Raw genomic sequence first — 24,549 nt, forward strand, 5'->3', positions numbered from 1 at the left:
TTCGACTCAATCTTAGCCCAAATGGGTCCAAATCAAAGATCCTAAGCACATTTGAAAAGTTCAAACTATAAATTGGAGGACCAAACGGCTTCCAAATATGACATGCTTATAATCAAATCAAATGGCTCAACGAGATGAATCCAACGAGCCAAAGATCGTTGAATTCTAATATCATTAAGACATTCAAATATCCAGTAGACAATTATGAACAAGGGGATCAATATAAGGATTTGTTTAGAACATCTTTCTGCTGTCTAAAACAGTTTTTTTAATATAAAATTTAAAAAAAAGGGAATAAAACGAAGCCTAAATAAAAAAAGCTGCCAAATCAAACCTCAACGATCAATTGACTATGGCTAAGAAAATTAATTTGTAGAATTACACAGAAATAATTAATTTCATCACAAAGTTTGCTGTCCAGATGTTACACCAGGAAAATTTTCAAAAAACAAAAATGACAAACTAATGAAAACTAGAGGAAATTATAAAATCAAGCAAAGAAAAGGGTTGAAATGAAAGACTACCACAACGGCTAGTAATGCTGCGATAAGAGTAAAACGTATATAGCAATATTTCACTCACTTACTGGATGAAAGCAATATAGAAACGTGAATATTCCAAAAAGTCAATTTGAAAGCTGTTAGAAAAAACCAGTTACTCAATTGGTCTTCTTGCTGTTCTCATCTGTTGCATTGCTATCTGCTTCATTAGCAGAGCCATTGACAAGTGATTTATCTTCTTCACCACCAAAGCCAAACTCGTTCACTCGTGCCTTATCTACAGGATAAATCCATCTCTGGTAGAGATATATCAAGAAGATCACATCTGCAAGTCAAGAACATAAATATGTAAATATAAATCTAAGCACCACCCCCTTTGTAATTTCAACAATAAGACTGCATAAAAATAAACACTTCATATTATGCATTGGCAGGAAGCATGTTCTAGTATAATCTAGAATCCAGCTAATAATTTTTAAATTGACAGGTAGCATGTTTTAAATTGTGAAAAATCAACCCCTATAGTAATAGTTTTAGGCTTTGTTTGGGACGACTTTTTTACTGCTTAAGGAAGCTTTCTAGTATAAGATATACAATTTTCGTATTAAAAAGCTGCTTTAGGAAGCAATAAGAAAGCCATCCCAAATGAAACCTTAATTTGTAGAATCCAAACATGATCTATGGATAGCATAGTGTCCAAAAGGAACAAAATAAAAGCACTTGAGCAGCTAAAAAGAAGTAAAAAAAACACTAGCAAATGCATTCTGAACGCACCATCTCGGAACACTGATAGGCGGTGCAGTGTTGGCATTTTTATGACAAATGCAAAAAGATCATCAATGATTGTGTTGAGGAATTTGTATGTCATTTGCCTCCAGGGAAGATGAGCAACTGATTTCATTTTGTAGTTTATAAAAAGTTGGGGACACATCATGATAAAACCTGTAAATCAGGAGGCAAAATTTTTGTGTTAGTAATTGTAGATTGGCGTATAAAAGACAGGAGAAAAAATCATTAAAAAACCCAATTTTGGTAGAGGAAAAAAAAAAGTTAAATATCTTCAGGCATTTCACAACTACAGCTACTTGGCAGCTATGTTGAATTCAATCAATTTACAATATCCGAGAGGTGACCATAAATTAACTCTAAGCTGGAATTTTCCTCATGTAAATTTTTGTTTGCAATATACATTTCTACTGCTAGATATCTCCCTAACATCTTACAGCTTTCTACTGTCAACTTCTCCCGTGAAAAAAACCATTCAATGATATCAGAAGCCTTGAATTGAGCTTTTGCAAAAATGAATTAATCGTGATATGCTAAAGAGTTGAAAGCCAAATTGTATGGTGGGAAGGCTGCTTACCAAACATGTAGACACAGCTAGTGAGGGACGAAAGTATCCAGGAATACCAGCTCTTGTGCTGCTCATACATCAGTGAATAGATGGAAAAGCAAATCGCAAGAAAGAAAAGAACATAGGAAAGGTATTTCATAGCAATGTCATCATATTCCTTGGTTTTGTTTTTTGTATATGATTCGCGGTCACGGAATCGCAACATAGGAATCCTCCCACTCCTGTCAATCTGGTAACATAACAAAAATGATACAGCAAAAATGTCATTGAGAATGAAAACTTCAGTAAGTACAGATGCCAGCTATCTGAAAGAACCCTAAAATAATAGTTCAAGGATTAGAGAATACTCAGAAACTTATCACACCATTTAAACTTGTTTGTAAACAAATGCATCAAAATATAGTTTGGCAGATGAAAAAAGAAAAGAAACAGTCATAAAAAACATGTACTCCTAATTATCAAGTGCAGTAATTTATGAGGAAGGAATCGGGAACCAATGCCAAATATTTGAAAATTACTGAAATTTATCAGACTACAAAAACACTTAATGATTTTGAATTTTATTACATAGAAATCTGATATTCAATGATTGACTTCATAGTAATATTCTTAGCATAAAATTTAGTAATATGGACAGATCCTCTCTAGAAACAGGGAATGCAACCTAAAACCATCCGTGTATGAAAAAAAAGCATCTTAAGTATTATCCCTCAATAGAGATTCCTGGACATTTAGAATTTTCGTAATATTTCTTCTCGTCATTTTTGTCTGAAAAATTTAAGCATTCATATGGATAACTAAATAAACCAAGTACACTATCAGGTAACTTGCCTCAATGTGCATAGCTTTTCCAATTTTCCAGAATTCAATGCAGCAACCAATGCCAGAGCTAGCAAGAATCATCCATGAAGTATCATTGTCAAAAAGGTAAAGGAAAACAATCAGCTGACTGATAAAGCTCACAACAACCGACTTTGCAGACAATCCTTCCATAGACTTGTTTTTATTCCAAAACTGAATGTCTGCAACGAGTCATCAAGGTTAGCAAGCAATTATGAGAATAAGTTACAAAGAATCATTATAAATTAAATCCATTTAAGCATATTCAAAGGCCTTCAACATAATGAAATTCCAACTTACCATTCTTGAATGCCAGAAAATCGAATAAAGAATGCAGCACAGATACAACCATTGTTACCACCAGGAGATAGGGGTTCCCTTCCAAGAAGACCCTCTGCAGCACAAAAAGTACCATATCAAGCAGTGAGGAAATACAAATGCAAATTTGTATTCTTAATTTTAGAGAAAATTATTCAACAGACCGATGTGAAAGACACCTTTGCAATCCAATAACGCAAGAACGAACCTCTCTGAAACTCTTTGAATATAGAACTAGAACATACTAAACGTAGGTCTAAAGGCTAAACTCAACTATCTGTTAAAGTTAAAAATGTTAAAAAAAAAAGGGAAAATAACCCCTTTGGTTCAAGGCCATATATAAGTACATTGATTTTAAAAATTAAACTGCAAAAAAAATACACATAAACTCCATCAAATCCCTAGAATTTGATAAACAATTTCTATCAAACAGGTTAGTTGGCATAAGACTTTCCATAAAAAAGATGATAAGCGGTTTTTATTTCTAACTTATTTACCAAAATATTAATTATAACTCCCTGGCCACAAAAATATATCTATCTTTGACTCTCTTATTTATAATATACCCATCTAAAAGCATATCTGAAAAATGCAAGGCAAAAACAATAAAATATCAACTATTTTATCTATATAAGTGGATGGTTAATTTCACAAAAAGATCTGTAATGGATTGCAAAGCCCAAGTCTTTTTGCCTTGGATGGCACTCGAAGAATAGTGAATAAACAAGAACATGACATGGCCGACTCATATTAAGGCCTGAGCCACCTTAGGTCAAATCAAGGTCATAATAGCATCAAAATATGTATACATATACATATATATACATATACATATACATATATATACATATACATATACATATATATACATATACATATATATATATATAGGTATTATATGTGTGTATGCACAAACAAATGTAACGCTAAGAGCTAGAAAGATAAAAAAAATTGATTGAAAATCAAATCTGTTTTTTGACAATCACGATCATTGATATTGGTGAAACATGCTTAACTCGATTAGGTACTTAGCTTAAGCCTAGCTTGAATTGAGATCACACAAAGAGACCTTTGACACAATTATTTGTTAGCCAGATAATAACTATCAATGGTATCCATTCCTGGGCAATACAGAAGAAAATAGAAAATGCATTACACATCAATTAGTTTATTGTATTCAACCTCATTATACATACACCCTCTTTATCCCGTCCCCCTCTTCTCTCTCCTAATATATCTACATGCATTTTTCCATCATATCCTCACCTATGTATTTCATATTTATACAAAGATGTCATATCCATGCTATCATAAACTATCAAGTATTATGCATGCTCCAAGATCCTTTTCATTTACAAAGTGCTATCAGGCACTTGCATTATTTTATGGCTTTGGAATTAACGATTTTGTATAAATAGACCACGAACTTCGAAAAAGTATCCGATGAAAAACTAAAAGTCAAGTTTAAGCTTACAAAATGAATTTTCCCCAATAAACCCTTGAAAGCTGGGAATTATAAATATGACCAAGTTAATAGTAGCCAAAATAGTTGGGCTAATAATGATGACGACAAATAGAAGCAAAACAGATTAAAAAACTTGTTCAGGAAACAATAAACGAGCCAGAAAAAGGTAAATAAAACTGAACAAAAATTATAGCAGCTTATACATTCTAAATGGTAATAATAAACAAAGCAAAAGATATACATGTTTTTCATACTGAAATAAATTGTATTCATCAATGCTTATCATTACAGTGCTAAGCAAAAAATAATAATCAGCAATCAAGATTTGTATTTGGTCATTGTAAAACATATTAATAACATGTTAAAACCATCAAATCATATTCCTAGCGCCTTTAGATCAAGTTGCATTATCCCTGCATAAACAAAATTTTTAGATTCAAACCTCTACATATGCTTTTAGTATCAAGAGTTTGACCTGCCAACTAAGTTGCACTAAATGATCAAGTTGAGTAGCAAAATATATAGGATTAGTGGATTAAAGCCTATGATGCACAAGACACGGACACGGCGACACGACACGGGCACGGGACACTTCAATTATTGAAAATATAGGACACGGACACAGGTTAGACACGGTATTATAATTTTTATATTTTAAAAATAATGTATAAAAATTAAATAAGTATAATTTCAAAAATAATTTGGAAATATATAGCCATTTAACTAGAATTTGTGATTGAAATGATTAATATTAGGATGTTGAGAGTCAGACGCCGATGTTATTATTAGTCTTCGAGAGGAAGATGAAAATACCTTCACTACCAAAGAGAAATGAAAAAGAGAATATTCGATGAATGAGGTATTAAGTGTGGGCAATTGATTTGGTATTGTGAATAGGAAATAAGAAATTTAATTTTTATATTTTAAATAAGTAAAAATTTTAAATGCAAGAAATTATATTAAAAAAATTCATAAAAAATTTAAGATATGCGTGTCTAATTTGTATTTAATATTTTTTAATCTGACACATTTTCGATGTGTCCGGTTCGTGTCAGAGGAGTGTCGGACGCGTGTCGTGTCATATACGTGTTGGACACTGCACACCTCTTTAAAGAGAAGTGTCGGTGCATCATAGATTAAAGCATATGTATTTCTAAATTTTGAAGTGAAATGTTAAGTAGTGTGCAAAACGGTGGCCTTCCATCAACATAAACATTGAATCATCTAGTAAGGAATACTTATAAACCAATTTCCAATATCTAGAGACTATTTTTTAATTTAGCACTGATCTTCAGTTGTTGGTACTAGAAAACTTGTGGTTCCACTTTTCTTCATCTTAACTTCTAAAAAAATGATTTTGACTTAAAAGAGAAATTTACTTAGAAACATTTTGCATGTGTGCATTTTCTATGACTTCATCAGCATATGGACTGACTTTCAAGCAACGCATATTTGAATATGATACATGATAATTTCATTTCATACAACATAGAAAATGAATAACATTTGACACACTTGTACCAAACAAAACCTAGTTAACAGGATAATGTTTCTTAAAAAAGAGTAGAATAATAAATCATATTGAAATAAATAAGGGAAAAAAAACCTCCACCAAGCCAACCAGGTAATAAGTGGAGATCACTTAGTAATGGTCATATGCATGGTTACCATGCGGTTGCCAAACTAAGAGCCTCCATCTATGACCGGCCATTCAAGGCGAAGCCCAAAACTACTTTTGATCAATCCTTGTAAAGGCAATTGTAAAACTTCACTTCGTTGGTTTAAAAAATAAACAATTTTGAACCCAAAACTATCATCAAACTCAGGTGGAAAGTATACTGGTACCTTAAGTTGATCAGCCTCCCCTTCAACCATACTTCCATAACTTCGGTGAATCTGGAATGATTGCTCAATCTGTAAGAAAAATTGCCACTTAGTTGAGCTGATTGGTCCTACTTCTAGGTGAAGAGGTAGTTCTTTCACAGTATCATTGAGAGGTATGAGTTTCTCTCTCAGGAGCCAAAACTCATTGAAGTAGATTATTGGGTAATAGTTCTTCGTTGTTAGATCGATGTTCAAATCTGAACAGGAATGTTAAGCAGAACAACTCTTCAACATAGCCAAGAACAACTTAATTCATTACAAAATGAATTTCATACTCGCAGGCATAACCATGCAAACATTCACTTTGTTGTCTAACACATCAAACAAATATAAACTTCTACCAAATTATGCCTAAGAAAATATGAGAAATGCTCAAGTCATCTCCAGTAGAACAAGCATAAAATGAGAGAAATATTCGATAGGATGCTTGAGAATATGCTCATATATATAAAAAAATACTCGTGCTCACATGAATATTTCCTACAATGAAAGGTAGTAGCTAAAAGGAAGTGTCCAAAACATGGGGTGACTAATTGCACTAGAAGTTGAATACTTTAAAAGGGTTAAATTTTGAATACAATTTAAGTTTCACTAGTGTAGTGTCACACGACTAATCTAGGCATGCTTCCATATTAAAGTAAGTTTATACATTAAATGAAAACTTAAGAAGCTGCATACATCGCAACACATGCCACCACAACAATAAAAAAACAGATTAAGGAAAAAGCATTCTTGTAAAAATAAAAGCAACTGCAATTTTCGAAAGACTAATGATTATCGTCTAACGCCTTAATTCATAGCAAAATATCTTCCATCGATAACATCATAAGGTATATGCTCAGAAGTATTTATTCATTTGGATCTATGAACATCCTGCCTGGTTCAAAAGGACCTGAATAGTAAACAAAGGATTCACCAAGATAACCCCAAAAATGGATAAACATGGTGTTCTCCCCACTCGAAGCAAATAAATATCACTTCAGCCACCACTTTAAATACAGAAGTAGGAATGGACTTTAGCCAATTAGTAAGTGAACCAAATGAAATGAGCATATGTGGCAATTGGACTGCAATGCCGCTAAGGGAAAAACCCTAGCTGCACCTCCCACAAACCATTGATGGGCATTTTTCCCTCCCTCGCCTCATCTGGCTCTGCTAGACTATTTTTCCTCCATAAATGAAGTACACTCCACCTTCTTCCTCTTCCGCGTTTAAAAGTCCTTTCAACAAACATCCCCCGACATTCCTTCACAAGATGCTTCTTTGAGATTCCTTCACTCAGCAAGATTTTCCATCACTTTCCAAACATAGCCAAAATACTCAAGCACCCCATACTATTGCAAAACTCTCACCAAGATTCTCAAAAGCCCACCTCTTCTCTTGACCAGAAAAAAACTTCTTTCCACAAAAACCACTTTGTCCAAAGACATCTCTATGACCTAAAAGCCCACCAAAATCCCATGTGATTCACTTCTCTGAGAAAGAGGTGGAGGAAGTTCAACCGAATAGGAGTTATCCTTGTCAGCTTACTCCATAGGTAAGTGCCCTTTTTATAAAGCCTTTCTACATGTGGTGAAGAAAACCTAGTTGCTGAAAGGTACTCTCAATCTTCTCTCACTTAATGATGGGTTTTTCCTATTCATATTCTCTTTTCTAGAAGACTTTGAAATGGTGTGGTTGGGGGACTTTTCTTTGGCAAACCTTTTATCTTACAAAAATGATCTCCTCCATCTGGCTTTGGATAAAATTTAAATCTCCCACTCAATTGCTGGAACCCTAGTAGTATTTCCAATATTGCTAGCTCTATCAATCTTCCTCTAGTTATGAATAAGAAAACTAGACTTACATTTGCTAGAAACTAGATTTTATTAGGAATAGTGGAAATAGCTCTACTATTACTAATAAAATCACCACTTTGGCAGCATGGGTTGCTTCATCTAAGAGTACCTTATAGATATGGGATAAATATTTGTCTAAGGGGATAAATTTGAACAAGCGAATTGGCAACTCGCTGACTTGAATGGAACTCGTTCAACTTCTGTGGTCACTCCAATCGCTTGACAAAGGGCTCCCTTCTCTAAGGCCTATCTCTGGGATGCACCCTTTCACTCAAGAACATGCAGATGTTTTGGGGGAGTACCAACCAACGGTGCCGGGGGTCGTTAGCATAGTTTTTGACAGAAAAGACCCTTTTTATGGGTCAATGGAATCTTTATGACCTTAGCTAACCGAGAGTTTTATCGGTCATATCCTATTGATTCATTACTTAATGATTTAGCTCCGTTAGGAAACATACGGGCTCTGACCATGATCGTAATTTAATGATGTCATTTGGTGGTAAAATCACCCGGTCAAAAGGTCGCGGTCATAACTATTTACCTGTGGTGTTATTTGGCGACAAAATCACCGATTAAAATACACGTGCTACGTCCTTACTGGCAAGATACGGTTTAAGAATGAATCATAGTGATATTCTCGACCAGACATTTGCTATTTGTGAGCTGAAATCATTTTCAGATTTGTCCACCCCCGGGAAACTATTGCGGAGGGTGAATGAATTTTTCTTTAAGTATTTTAGGTGTTTTTATTTCACTTTTAAATATTTTAGTGATTTCTTAGTTTTAATTTTCATGAGAATTTGGGAGGCATCTTTAAATATTTGGGGTTCACTCCGATTGAGATTTTTAGTCAATATGTCCATCATCGAGGTATTTATGAGAAATTTTATTTTATCGGTTGAACCATATCGGCTATGCCTACTTGCCGACAAAGGATCAGGTTTGTTGTTGGCTTCATTCCTTTATTAGTGAATTTCTATTGTTGTAGACCTTGAAGGCTTAATATGAACGTATAAAATAAATATCCTGATCGATGCAGCAACCATATATTTATTTAACGGTTCGAGCCGTGTCGACTCCAACCTATTTACATAGAAGGATCAGGTTCGAACTTAAGTTCATTTTTTGACCCGCACAGCATCCTCAAATGTCATATGTGTACATACAACATGATTATCAAGGCCCATGCGGGTAATCATATTTTAATACATAAGGAGAATTTAAATATTTAAATATAATTATTTGCGCTAAATGATTTTCATTAAAATTTGCACAAAATTTTATTTAAAGCTTGAGAAACGCCTTTTGTCTGCTCGTACAAGTGTTACGGATTCGCTGGCGTAATGCTGCGCTATTGGTTGCCCATTGCTTATTGAAGGTAGGTTGTCGTGTAACACTAAATTCTTTTTGGTAAGTAATGGTCATTTGAAAGATGCACGAGTTTCTTTGAAGAGTCTATAAATATCTTTTGTCCGCTAGTATAAGTGTTACAGATCTGATGGCTTGGCTTTGTACATCATTTATTGTGCATTAGCAGTGCTGTTTAACATTCATCTTCTAAATGCTATCATTTTCTTCAACATTCAACCAACAAAAATATATTCTGTCGGAAAATATGTTGTGTGACGCATCAAGAGCCTTCCACCTATTGCTCATAAGTGAAGTAATTTATCTAGTGTGACAGCCTAACGTCGTGAATTTACAACCTCATTTTATTAATGGCTCGCACTGTTTACTACTAATTCCCTGCTTTTTCTTACAAGTGAATCATAGCGTTGTGCTATGGGTCGCTTGTTACCGTATGAAAGTAAATTGTCGTGCACTAATGAATCTCTTACAGCGACTTATAGATATTTGCATTTATCACAACCTTTTTGCACTCGTTGTTGAGTAGCATGTCACATACATGACGGGTCTTCTACAATGGCTCACTGGTGCTTGCATTTGTTGTATATCGACTAACTTTGTTTGCGAGGATTAGTGTATTTGCTAGATATTTATTTACTGTTGATCATAGGGATAATCTGGCCTATACTGCACGTCGTTTCTCGTCACCCGTAGGTGGATTACTATGCACATTTCAGGCTTACACCCCACTCATGGGCAAGTCATATTCACCACGAGTTTGCTACTTTGTTTTGTGTGCTAGTTGTTGTATTATTGATGACTCATTTGTTGTTGCTTGCAAGTGTTGATACACGCCACTTGTCGCTCTCTATAGATGGGATGTTGTGAGCATCACAAGTCCCTAGTGTTGCTCGTGGGAGGTACTACGGTATGTATAATGATCCACCTATAGTAACTTATAGGAGTTTGCATTTGCCACATATTGATCGCCTTTACTTATGAGGGATCACTATATTTACTAAAAACTTGATTGTTGTTTATCGTATGAACACCTTGGCATTTGTCGCATGTTGTCTATATATATTTCTTTATACATGTTGGCTTGTGAGTTGGTATGTTCATTTGCATGTCCTTCACCGTTTCCTATGAACATTAGCAAACTTCTTATAGTCATTTGTAAATAGACTATTACGTGCGTCAACCTTCTTCATTTGCAGTAGTACATTCGCTTGCAAAATTGATACAAATGTTATAACCAATCAATATTATTCTCATTTGATTTGTAATATTTATTTGTTTTTGCTTGCAATTAGATTGTGTATCATCCTTGATTAATGTTCAGAGTTTTGTTCACCATAAGTCTCATGCTTATATACTTATTTTTTGTTATTTTGTGAATTACAGGTTGTGGTTTTAGATATAAGTTTATGCTCCCTGTAATTGCAAGTTTGGTTCCCTGTTATTTGTTCAAATTAAGTCCCCTGCATTTTGTTTAAGTCCCAGTCCTCTATCAGTTCAAATTTCGACAGCCTCTCGGCGTCTCCCCCGTTTAGGAGAAATTTGAGAAGTTAGGCCTTCCCACCACGCTACGAAGAGCGTGTATGGTAGGTACAGGAAACACTGCGTCCGTGGTTCTTCAATCCCATCACACTACGAAGAGCGTGTATGAGTCTTCGAGGTACTTATTTGAAAATGCAATTTTTTCCCCGCAAGCATGATGGCACATACATGGATACTTAGGGTTGTCCCTGCCATGCTACGAAGAGTGTGTACAGGACCTATCCACCTCGCTGCAAGCATCGCATCGGATTCCTTCCCACAATGCTATACAGAGCGTATATGTGTGGTCCCCCGACAGACCGCGAGCGTCGAAAGCAAGATTTGGAGCTTCTAAGTTGTAGGGACATTATACAATGGCGACGAATGCTGACGGCGGCGATGTCGGGGCGATGACTACTGCAAAAAACGCACAAAGACTTTTCTTTCTTTTTATTTTTTTTTTATTTTATTTTTTTTCTTTTCTTTCTTCCCCTTCTTTTTCTTCTTTCTTCGTTTTTTTTCTTGATTTCCTTCTCCTTTTTTTAACTTATTCACTTTTTTTCTTTTCTTTCTCTTTTTTTTTTAATAATAACACTATTAAAAATAATATTAATAATAATATTAATAACAATATTAATAATAGTGAGTGAATTAGGTGTATGAGGATTTATTTAGAGGAGATTTGGGCTATGGGATTTGGACAAGTGGGTCGGGCTTATCAGGTTGAGAAGGGTTGAGTATAGGGAAGGTTGTTGTGCAGGAGGAGGAAGGTACAGAGTGGCTTTCTTGACTGGGCGTGGGAAAGCCAAAAGATATATATGTAAGGAAATGAAACATATAAATATAACAAGGGAAATGATATGCATGCAAACTTATAAGAGTTCACCCTCATATGGTACTGACTGGGGAAGCAACATACTCGTGCACGAAAAAGTAAAATGTTATGGAAAAGGAAATGACAATGGAAATGGAAAAGGTTATACCTTTGGGTGCATTTAGACGGTGTTCCTATTCAAAATAAATGGGAAAAGGAATACATGTTAAAATAAATGCTATAAATGAATATAATAAATGATGTATAAAGGAATGAATGTAATAGAATGAACTAAAGAAAGGAAATGTATTTCAATGTTAAATGAATGAACATACATCAAAGATTGTATGTATTGTACTTATGCATGTTAATTATTTTAAAAGTTACCCACTAAGTTTATTTTGTAAACTCATTCAACTAAATAAATGTTTCAGGTAAGTCTTAAGAATTAGAAATGGCAGAAAGGAAAGAATTTGTTTATAGAAGACGATGCAATACTGAAACCAGGGAATTTATGATCTTTGCAAATGTTAAATATTTAAATTTTTTTTGTTAGTTGCTATTCAGATAAAAGGAGAAATTTTGATGTTTTAAATGTTGTATTACTTATGAATTAAATGAATTGATCCTATCGTACGACTTTCGTTCCCGCCTCGTTAAATCGAGCATCCGGGCAGGGTTGCCACAACTTTAAATCAACATTTGTCTCTCATCAGATGAGAAAGGGATTTCATAATGCTCACATAACAAGTACAACTCTATAGTAGTATTTGATAATGTACTTTCATGAATAAGCACCAAAAATGAGCAAAGCATTAAAGCATTATCAATTTAGTGGAAGGATCCAACTTGTGATTGAGCTCAAATGAGATTGTAGGAGACTGACGAAAAGCCAAAACAAGATCTATAGTCCATAATCTCACGCAAGTAATAGACCATATAGCCAAACCAAACTAGCCCACGGTTGAATCCTTGTTGACAGCCAATATTTACCATCCAAGAGGACATCACAACCCGAGTTTAAAGCTTGTTAAAAATGTCAATTTCTGATCTCAGCAGACATAAGACTTTGTGCTCTATCAGATGTATCAAGTGAAACATATTGGGTTTTAATGGTGCCTACAATATGATGGCATCATTGTACTTAGACTAACCATCCAGTATCAATTTCATTCCCTTGGCAAACTTGATGCGATGGCAAAAGAAGCAACTTCTATGAGCACAAATCAACTATTGTTTGATATTTTAATATTTTATATTAGGTAAACATCACCGCATCCCAAAGATTTATACTAGGCTTCAAGCAAATCCATTAAGAACTCTTCATTTTGTTCCTTACGAAATTCATTCAGGAGAATTCTTCCATTAGCACAACTGCTAATTTAGAAAGAAATAAAAAAAAGATAAAATTGCCCTAGCATTTTCCTTCAATTTTCTCAAGAAGGTCCCTCATTAGTGCCGACTTCATTCTTCCCTTCACTATTGCCTCCTACCTCCATATTGCTTTGATAGATTTTCCCTCCTCTCTAACTCCTACAACCTCATTGGCATCCCTATTTGCCTTGCCCGCACTTGCATGCAAGATGTGGTGCTCAATAAGCAGTGCTTGAAACTCATTGACTATAAAAAGCAATATTCCATTATCATCAACATCACATATGGATTTTATTTCCTTCATGTGTTCAAGGCTCTCAAGCTAATAAAGAGACATCAATATGAGCAACCTTATTCTCTATTCACATATCTTCACCAAAATTATCAATTTTGACCACACTTGCCTGAAATAAATAGTCCCCTTGAAGGTGATCATGTGCGCTAGAAAGCCCAAGACAGCAAGATCGAATAAAAATCGTAGTAAAAAAGGGTGAAAGAAATGGCCTTGTTGGCAAAGAATGAAACAATGAATAATGACGATGGACGTGTCAATGAAATATTGAAGATGGGGAGACCGCTTAAAGTTTGATGACACAACTTACTTGATGATAATGCGATACTGGTAAGGATTCGCATTACCATAGCTCTAGCAATAGAATAAATTCAAGAAAGTCAATTTCAATGGGAATGGCGAAAGAATCCTAACACTACAATGAGACAAAAATCTTAGGAGAGAAAGAACTCTATGAAGGTCATCATTTCATCTTAAAGACCAATCTAAAACCATTAAAGAGGGTATTTTTTGCCACAAATTTCACATCATTCAAAGTCAAAAACATCACAAGCTAAATTAATAAAAAAAATTTAACTTTGTTAGTAAAACAATAACCAAAATAAAGACTAGCATATAAGCTTAGGAGTTACTTTATAAATAAGAAGAACATAATAAACCAAAATAAAGGGGTTTTAAAAGGGTAGATCTATGTGAAGCACATTATAAATCTCAAGTATCTAGGAAATATACTCTTTCATATATTTTTTTGGTAATTTTCATTTTGCTCATTTTTGTCATTTTTATATTTTAGAGACTAAATTTGATAGAGGCTCAATATTGTTTGTAAGGATTTCCTACATTCAAGATTTTTCATTTGTATTTGGAGGAAGTTATAATGTTGGTATGTAGGGGCAAGCCTAGAATTCAAGCATCTAAAGATTGAATTATTAGGATCCCATTGATTGAGATATATATTGTTAATGTGATTGAATTGGAGATAAGAGATTGATTATTAGGTAGAATCCATTCAACCTTGAGATCAAAGGTGACTCCCTAGGGATCAATGAATGTTATCAAACAAAAGAGATAATAACACCACCAAAAGTAGAAGACAATACCAAAGTAGTCAGCATCATAGTAGACTTTGACAAGATTAAGATCTTTATGTCCTATCAGATACATCAAGTGAATCATTGGCTCCAATATTTGATCATAGGAGAATAGGTTGAGGCTTTCATTAAAATAGTAATCAAGCTAACACACATTGTTTGGAGTATGTGTGACACATTTTTATTGATGCAAATCTTAAGCTTTTGATTGAATCGACAGCATTGACTTAGTATTTGGCAACTTTGTTAGTGCAATCAACTTTGATGTCCATATGATCGAATGGTCAAAGGTATGAGGTGAGCCTCTTAATTTTTGTCGTTTGTTATGGATATCTTTAAATAGGATAGTTGATAGATTTGGCAATCATCAAGAAGTTTATTCCCTTTATTCGGTGGCTTTTGAATTTGAGGATAGAGATGTGTATTTAATGGATGGTTGTTGTATGATTATCCTATCTAATTATGATAATTGTACTGATTATTAGAGAGCTCTTTTGGCCTTTTTTTAAATGGAGGTGACATGGTTAGAGGGTTCGCTTTAGTTAAGGAGATAGATTTAATTTGTTTTGTAGAGTATGGAGACGCTGCAATGAATAGTTATTATTAATAGGAACCATTGGGGATGAATCATTGATAGTCTTTATTGGGGATTTGATATAAGATGATAATGGTTAGAGGTCGATTATTGAAGAGCGTCGATGAGGATAAATCTTTGGCAAATCTTATGGGATGTATTTCATTTGGGTTAAATAGAGATAGTAATGGGTTTAATATGCATACACCTATGCAAACCAAGTACCTTAATTTGGTATATAAGGAGACCTGGAATTTTGGATTTGAACACTTGGGGTAGGCAGAATTTTGGCAGGTAAATCAACGGTGCACTTGAATTGTGTTGAGTTAATTTTGTTATGAGTTGCGCAGTTAGTTTATAGCAGACAAAATTCTTCGGAGTTCATTGGTATGATTAAAGATAATCCAAGACCATAGATTGACAATGTTTAGTCCAAATCAATTTGGATTATCGATCGAACAACTAGCTCAAAGAGATCAATAAAAGGGGCATAATATTTGGATTTGGGTAATCATTGGCTCTTTAATAATGACAAGCTTGCTCCCAAAGAACTAATAGATTCAATAAAAAAATTTATATTTTTGTCATAATTTATTAAATTTGTTTTTTATTTTTACATACTTTGTAGGAATTTTGGCTATTTTAAATATTTTTTTAGTGGTAAAATGAGAATCTTCATTTAACATTTACAACAACGAACTTAACATTATTGATTTAAAACTTTTTTTTCAAATTTTCTACATTTTCATGCAATTTCCTCTTGATAAAATACAATTGAAAATAAATTTGATAATATTTAGTGACAAATGCTGTTTTGTGAAAGTCCAGAACCTTTCTACAAGTTTTTGAGCTATTTTGAGTTTTAAAGGTAAGTTTCAAATTAGAAGAGCAGATCTTTTAAGCAAAAAAATCACTTTGAGTGTTTCTTAAAAATCAAAAGGACACTATCAGTAGCCTAAAGAATTGTAATAGCAGTTGAAAGGGCAATCCTTGAAATATTGCACAGAAAGCTATTGATCATTCAACAATCATATACATCATATCCTCAAGTAAATCACCCAAAAAAGTCAATTGAATTTCAGAGTGCAGGGATTATATATAAGATCACAAATGTAGGCTTGTCGTATGTACGATTACTTTGATAGTATACAAGAGCAAGGAAGAAGTTAGGGTATTCAAGGTTTGCTTCAAGCTATTTTTCACTCATTTTTTGTTCTAGTTTTCAGAAGTGGGAAGGTACCTGCTTGACCATACTAAACTCGACTCAAGGTTGTTTAAGTTCAACAAAGGCAAGGTTTTTTTCTCAAGCACATTATTGTTAAGTTTTTTGTTCTTTTTTGCTTGAGTTTATTTGTTTGATCCAATCCGCCATATGGAGATCTTCAGAACTACTTTAGTAATTCAATGGTATTTTGATGGAGTGTGTGGGGTAATATTTTTCTATCTCCGATTTCACCTGAAAGTTTAATAATGCTTTTGCATAGTCCCAAGGTAAGAAGCAACTGAAGTATCAACCTATACCAATCACATACAGAAGGCCATGTACAGGTGGTACAAATCACCAATGCTCATATCAAGGGCCTTATCAGCATGTCCAAAACATAGTACATAGATGCAATAATCAGTCTCAGCTCAATTGGGTTGTTAGACATCCAAAGAGCTTGCATTCCACTTGTTAAGATCAAGGAAGCTTGGAAGCTGGCACATCCCATTAAAAATATCATGTACAGAGGTTCCCCAACATCGAATCTACTGGGTCATTAGACATCCAAATACTATCAATCAATAGAATGAGGCAAAGTAGGATGTTCAAGGAGGAGAGAAGTACAAGTAGAAAAAACTCCCTTCAACGTGATGTGGGTTCATGGCAATATTTCGACAAAGCATATGTAGGCACTTCCCTTCCCCCTTTCCTCATATCAAATGGGAGCCTCCCATGGTTTAGCAATGGATTTGGAACTAATCCATAGTGGGTAGCTGGGTGTGGTAAGCTTTCTAAAGAATCTAAAGGGAATGGGGCCGACAATGTACATGTTGGATCTAAGTGGTTTGAATATACAATTAACAAATTATATATGCAATCAATTAGCAATATATACAACCAATCTCAAGATGTTGTCCATAATTGTCCCACTTTAATAGGATCGAGCTTTCTTGGCATGACTTGTCATGCTTTGACCACCATTGACACCTTTGTTATATGGGTTAACCTTTGACTTAATTTGAATCAATCAAACTGGGTTAGTCTAATTTGAACAAGGGTCGTCGAGCGTTGACCAAGATGAATTTTTGAGGGTCTGGATTGTTCGAGTAGTTAAGTGACCCATCTTAGTACCTTTCTTGAGTGTTGTCACTCTTAGGGGCATCAACGTGGAGCCACTCTTTAAGACATTATAACAAGTTGGCCTATCGCTATCACAACCATTCTTACTTGAAAACTTCGACAGGTCAACACATAAAAGCATTCACATATTAATAGATTGCATGACTAAGAAGCTTCAAAAATATAATGAGATAAATATCATCATCATCACTGTTAGCCATGTCTTAACTATATGAGCTGGTTTTATTAATCATCCACCTCCATTCGTTCCTGTCAAGTGTCACATGAGGCAAATACAAGGAATCTTTCATGCATGTTAGGGCAAACAATAACCAAACTTGGTGAAGATAAATAACTCATAAAATGCACGAAGTATAGTGGATACATCCAGCAACATTTGGTGGAATAGCATTATAAGAGTACCTGCAATAAAAGATAATAACAATATAAATTGGGAGATTTCACAGGAAAGCTTATAAAATGATTAAATGATGTAACTAAGTCATTCTAAGACATTTACAAAGAGTAATTATTATGGAAGCAAAAAAAATCATAATCACTACTACATGCAATGCATATATATATATATATATATATATATATATATATATATATCCACGTTCAGCAAAAATTTTATTATATCTCACTAGTGGTCCTAAACTATGGTACGGGTGATGGCATGTTAAAAGGTAAAGTGGAAAACTTGGGGGGTAAAGAATTTTCAGAATTGGTCAAGAGTTAAAAATAAAAATGCCTATGATAGCCTCACTTAGCCCTACATAGATGCTATTGAGTGTTACCATAGACCCAATGCGTCCATGACAGGACAGCCTTCATCCATCAACAAGAGGCAAAGGAGGATCCCTACTTATTAGCCCGTACAAGAGACTACCACAAGTTAAACAATATGACTAAATCATGTCATTTTTAATATGTAGAAGAGCTACACAGTTATAAGTCAAGAATCAAAAGAGCACTTGGAATTTGTCCTCTCTACCAATTTTCTATCACACAATACCTCAGAGTTCATTATTCCCGATAATGGCCACGGTGTCTGCTGCAATTAGTCCCCAAAGGAACATTCATATAATATGTCAACATTACTACCAAACACGCTTATTTTGCATTTCAAGCAACTATAAATCTTACATACCAAAGTGCTAGCAAGCTTGTGCTGAAAAAGATGATAAATATCACCAAAAAGCAAATACAACAGTAATTTCATGCAAACTATACTTTTTTCGAAAAGAAAAGAGCAAAAAAAAAAGAGCTGTGGATTCGCAAACACATAAGGTAGAAGCACATGAAGAATGTCTAAACTGCATAGAACAACAATATATTTTACAAGCCTAAAGAATTAAAAATAAATGAGGATTTATTTTAATTCTTGTTCCTAAAGAATTAAAAACAATTTGATCCGCAAATATATATGTTTACTGATTCATTTTTGCTTTTATGGATATTAGTTTTGTAAAGAAGATAGATTTTGTATGCAAATGTGTAAATCACCTAAATTTTTAAAAGCATTGCTGGAAAAAAAAATCATCAAACCAAGCTTAGACTGAAAAATTCATTACCATCCATCACCTTGACAAAGAACTAACTATTGAACCATAAATGATCTCATGGACATATTCACGATCAAGTTAGATCCAATGCATTTTGCTAGACAAAACAAAATATAGGAACAAGAAATCATGTTTATATGTCGGCAGACTAACCGATTGAAGTCATCTACAAGATTAATTGTAATATTTGGTTTCCAATAAGAAATCCATTCAACGCTACCCTCATCCTTGGAATCGGACTGGATATCATCCTTGACCTATAACATCACAAACATATAGTTGCTAGCATATAACGATAAAGAAGATGAGGTACAGTATTTTCCATCTAAATCAAATCCTATAAAAGGAATAAAAAAAATGAGAATATGAAACAAGTCACTGCAAACAATAAACTAACCTCTAGGTCCAAAATATCCTCTTCAGATTGCTTTGAATTAAGCAAGCTTCTTCTTTTGCCTGACTTGGACTTGGGATAGTACACCACAACAGCTGAAAATAAAAAATTACTAATACTTCAAAATGGAATAGCACTTTAAGATTTACAATCCCCAAAAAAGGCTCTCTTACGATGGGTCCTAGAAAAAGCATATCGTGGCTGATATTCAGAATCATTAGGATCTGGTGGGTACCCCGAGTGAGCAAAGAAAACATGAGCATAAAGGCTCCCATTGTGTTTTAATGCCTGAAAGCATCAATACATTTAAAAAAATTATTAGCAATAAATAAAAAATGCAACAAACAATACGGGAATATTGCACTAACAAATATATTTAGAAGTGTCCATTAGTACCTCGGATGGAGTATACTGGAGAGAAAGGGACCTACTACTTCCTTGCCCCCAGACAGCATATGGAATATTTGTTTCATGCCACAAAAGGGCACCATCATTTCCAAAGTCATTGAATATTTGTTGGTCAGAAAGATATAACCACATATCCTAGACAAGTAAAAGACAATCGTCATTTAAATATTGTACCAGCAATCATAAGTGACTAGCTAAACTATTTAAATATAAATAGAAAAGTGACATTTGTGAATTATTGCAAACGTAATGCACAACACAAGATGAAATGATATGATACTTTGCCATGAAAAAAAAAAAATAAACAATATGACTCTTCCGACGCTCATGTAATAAAAACTAAACTAATTTTTTATAAAAAAAAAAACTCACTTTTTTTCTATTTTTCATTTCCCTCTCCAAACTTCTTTCGCAAATCTTCCTGCCTAAACTTTTCCTTTCTGGAACGCTCGACTAGGATTTGGGTCGATATTGCAGGAAGCCAGGATCTATGCATCCAACCGCCGGCTTCCAAAGCTTGACTCTCACATACTCGTTTCACAACTTCCTCTCCTCTCTCGATGCCAAAGCTTGACCTCCAAGTTCAACGACTGACATCCTTTCCCCTTTTAACCCCAAAGCCAAATGAGGAGATGATTGACATTCTCTACTTCTGATGCCGAAGCACAAGATCCCCCAAATAAACACTAAATAATCAAAGGGAAGTTCAACCAAATAAATATTGTTTAATTATAATTATATAAGTTCATTACAAAAAAATATATCAAAATAAAAGAAGTTTCAAATATCATCTAGTTTTAATTTTCATGCTATCATTTTATCTATCATTTATTTAAGTCATGTTATTTGATATTTTGATTATACCTTTATGTGTATTGTGCAATTGCGATAGAAAATATTGAGCACTACTATAACGTTATAAGTTTTTTTCTATTTTTTTCGTTTAACTTATATAAAATGTTTTAATTTTTAAAATATAAAAAAATTATAATATTATATCTACTGCATGCTCGTGTCCTATATTTTCAAAAACAAATGTGTTTCATGTCTGTAACGTGTCGTGTCTAAGTCCTCATGTCCATGTCCATGCATCCTAGACTTTTACCAAATATCCAACCTTCTTGTAATATTATCTACAAACATCGTGTGCCAAGCCAAGATGATAATACAATCAAATATAAACATAGCCAGTCCTTTAAAAAAGGTTTATTCTGAAAGAAGCACATAGTTCAAAAGCTTAAAGCGCTGGAATATCTTAAAGCTAATTTTTTATGTATGAAAGAAAAATCTTTAAGAAGTGAAATAATATTGATACCGGTTAAGCACATAGGATTAATTCAATGTTATATATATATATATATATAACAACAACATCAAGCCTTTATCCCACTGTGTGGTCAGCTACATGAATCCTTTCTCTCCATTGTATCCTATTAAGAGTTAAATATATATATATATATATATATAGTCTTATCAAGATAACATCAACATTCAAGTAAGAATGTTATCTATTAAAAGACAAAATGTTTGGTTAATATTATATTACTAAATAATGCAAGGTTAGCTAGCAAGATCAACGGAGATTACAGATATTTATTTTATCCATCAAATAGCTTGGCATTTAGATGTAGGTAGATTTATGAAATTTTTATTTAAAGATGCTAATGAAGCAAACAGTTGATATCTTCCAACAACGTAAGTTACTAAGCCAAACAAACAATTAACTCGCAAACATCATTGTCAACATCATTAGTCTTATCAAAACTATTTGGGGTTGGCTATATAAATCTTAATTGTCCATTTATTCATGCTGAGTGCTGCCTAATATTTTAATCTTATCCTTCATAAATTACTTTGTACAACTTCTATCCATGTGACCTTTAATCTACTCCTTCCACTCCTATTTCACTAACACTAATTTTATCTACTCTTAATAGGACTCCTATTTCACCAAGGACTTCTATCCATGTGACTCTTAATAGGACACAATGAAGAACAATGATTCATGTAGTCGGCCCCACATAATAGGATAAGGGCTTGTTATTGTTGTTGCTTCTCGGACTCAAATTTAACGATCATTCAACTATGATATTTTTAAGCTCCATGACTTTTGTCTTAATCGAATAAACACTTGCCCCTGAAAGGAATTTGGCATAAGACTCATTTACTCTTCAATCATGTCAAATTTATGACTATCCATGAAAATGTCATTTCTTAGAGGCTCCACACTTTCCTCAACCAGATAAGAGTGATTGTATTTGAATCTCTTAGCAAGTAGGCTCTATAAATAATGGCTTTTTTCTTATTAGGATATTTAGTAGGAATGGATGTTAAGTCTGACAATCTCATCCACATTTGTGGTGTCATCAGCCTCAATAGCAATAAGAATCACAAAATTGTTCTCAAAAGATGGAGGAACCTCCATAATCTTAGTAGAGATTATGAAGATTATAACTAAGGAAAATCCTCTAGGATTAGAAAGAGAGACTATGAGTTGACCATATATCATTGCAGCTGAAATCATTGGAATCTGATAGAGTTCTAGGACAAACTTCACTAGAAGATCTCAAAAGATGAAGAACAAAAAACTTTCTACAAGGAGACATCATCAATGAGAAAATGCAATTGAAAATTAGCATAAGCTGCAACAATTCATCCCTTAAAACTAATTAAAAATAAACTTAAAGATTGGGGAGATATCTAAAGATGGAATATTAAATTAAAATCAATAAAAAATATATACATGTACATTAAATGCTATATCCAAATATAAGCACCAAGCAAAAATGGGCATGACACAATATCCATTAAAGCAATAACTATTTGAAATTGAGCAATAACAAGTTTTATCTTCCTTGATAGCACAATAACTTAAGAAAGGGATAGACTCTTTACTGACCTAGCCTAAGAAGGAACATCGAAACATAGCCCATCTTGACTGACCCAATTTGTAGAAACATGAAAATTTTTTGGTACAACCAACAATTAAAATTTATCACAAACATCATTAAGAAATCATTTATTGACATTAATTGATGATAAGCATGACTCTTCAAACAAAGATAACAATACATAGAATCACCAAACTCAAAGACATACAAGAACCTTCCTAATAAGCGATTCATTCAAGATGAACAATTGAGATGCCAATCTCTCAGCTTCTTCATTTAATAACATGCAACTCTATTTATAAACCCTAGCCTAGCTAGGTTTGGGCTTCTTTATGAACTTCATTCTAGAAGACTTTGTAAAATTGAGTAACTTATTTTGTAGACCTGAAGGATTAAAATAAAATCAATATGAATTCTCTCATGCTCTGGTAGATGTGCTATTTATTCTCTAATATATAATTATTATAATACCACAGCGAGTAACTCTCTAGCCAGGTTAGAGACAACATTTGGTGCATTCATTTAGAAATAGAAAAGAGAGTGACAATATTAGAACTGCACAAGATCAGGGAGATACCAAACCAAAGGATCACATGACGATGATCAGCTGAAGAAGCAAATCCTCAGAAGGAGGCAGAGGATATGGAAGAAGAGATCGATATTAACACCACCCAGTTAATTCAGAACATCGATCAATCTCAGCAGCAAACCATAACAATGCACAATGCAATGCTTGATGGAGGGACAACAATCCAACTCTTTCCCCTCAGAAAAAAAGAAATCCTAAAATTTACATAGTCAAGGCATCTGAATAAGATGATTGGAAATACATAATAAAATGGATTAGGAAAAGTATTCCACAAATTTTACAAGTCATGCAATTATATAAGGCAGGCAAACAAAAGTAAATCAGGATTCTTTGATCGAGCAATCAAAAGAAGAACAGCGACTGATCCTATTGCTAAAGACCTCAATACCCTTATGAATGCATCTCAAAGTCGCCAAAAATGGATCAAAAACCGCATCTCTAATATCGGAACAGATGGAACAAATATGACAGGAAGTAAAATAAGATTTGCAGATGAAACAGACCAGTGGCTCTCCCTTTTGGAAGAGGTTGGACATAAGCTGCGAGGGGTCAGCGGGCTTCTTTGGTGAGAAGAATTTCATGGCGAAGTACCACATAACCGCCATCCGGATTATTCCGGTCACCGTCTGGCCAAACCCTCCCTGCTGCCTTTGCCTCGCCGGCGTAGCCGGCGTAGCCTCCGTAGCCGACGTAGCCACTGGTTGCGCCATCGACGGCCGCCGAAGAACGCGATGAAGGATTAGGACAACTGGAGCAACTTACTGATCCGCCTCCGTTCCGAAGCTTTAATGAACGGAATTTTTGGGGCTCCTCTTATGGTCGGCCTGGCGGAGATATTTTTAGTAGGCAAAAATTCCCACTAAATAATATTTACATCCCAATTGTGAATACTAAAAAACTATATCTTTTAAAAAATAAGTTTAATAATATAAATTATTTTTATTAAATTTATTAAGAGATACTAACTTGCCAATAATTAAAAAAAAAATTATGATCAAATAAAAGAGTAAAAATGTTAACATGAACTTTTTGTTTGTTTGGTGGGAATTATCATTGCTTGATTTCGACTTTGTTTGGAATAGCTTTTTTACTGTTTTTTAAAATAATTTTTTAGTACAAAAAAAATTCTTGAATTAGAAATTTTTT

The 24,549-nt window shown here is 33.9% G+C and overlaps 1 protein-coding gene across 1 annotated transcript; it reads right to left on the bottom strand.

Moving 5' to 3' along the window:
• Window positions 1–357: 357 nt before the first annotated feature.
• Window positions 358–24,244, bottom strand: LOC110098310 (cleft lip and palate transmembrane protein 1 homolog). Its single transcript, XM_020825095.2, has 12 exons — window positions 23,907–24,244; window positions 19,912–20,058; window positions 19,689–19,803; window positions 19,519–19,610; window positions 19,275–19,378; window positions 17,939–17,976; window positions 6,323–6,558; window positions 2,995–3,088; window positions 2,686–2,876; window positions 1,864–2,083; window positions 1,275–1,442; window positions 358–825 (listed from the first exon to the last, which is right to left on the bottom strand). The coding sequence occupies exons 1-12, from the start codon at window positions 24,111–24,113 to the stop codon at window positions 659–661; spliced, it is 1,779 nt and encodes a 592-aa protein (XP_020680754.1). The 5' UTR covers window positions 24,114–24,244; the 3' UTR covers window positions 358–658.
• Window positions 24,245–24,549: the final 305 nt, after the last annotated feature.

This window comes from Dendrobium catenatum, unplaced genomic scaffold, assembly GCF_001605985.2.
Source record: "Dendrobium catenatum unplaced genomic scaffold, ASM160598v2 fragScaff_scaffold_1089, whole genome shotgun sequence".
Lineage (NCBI taxonomy): Eukaryota > Viridiplantae > Streptophyta > Magnoliopsida > Asparagales > Orchidaceae > Dendrobium > Dendrobium catenatum.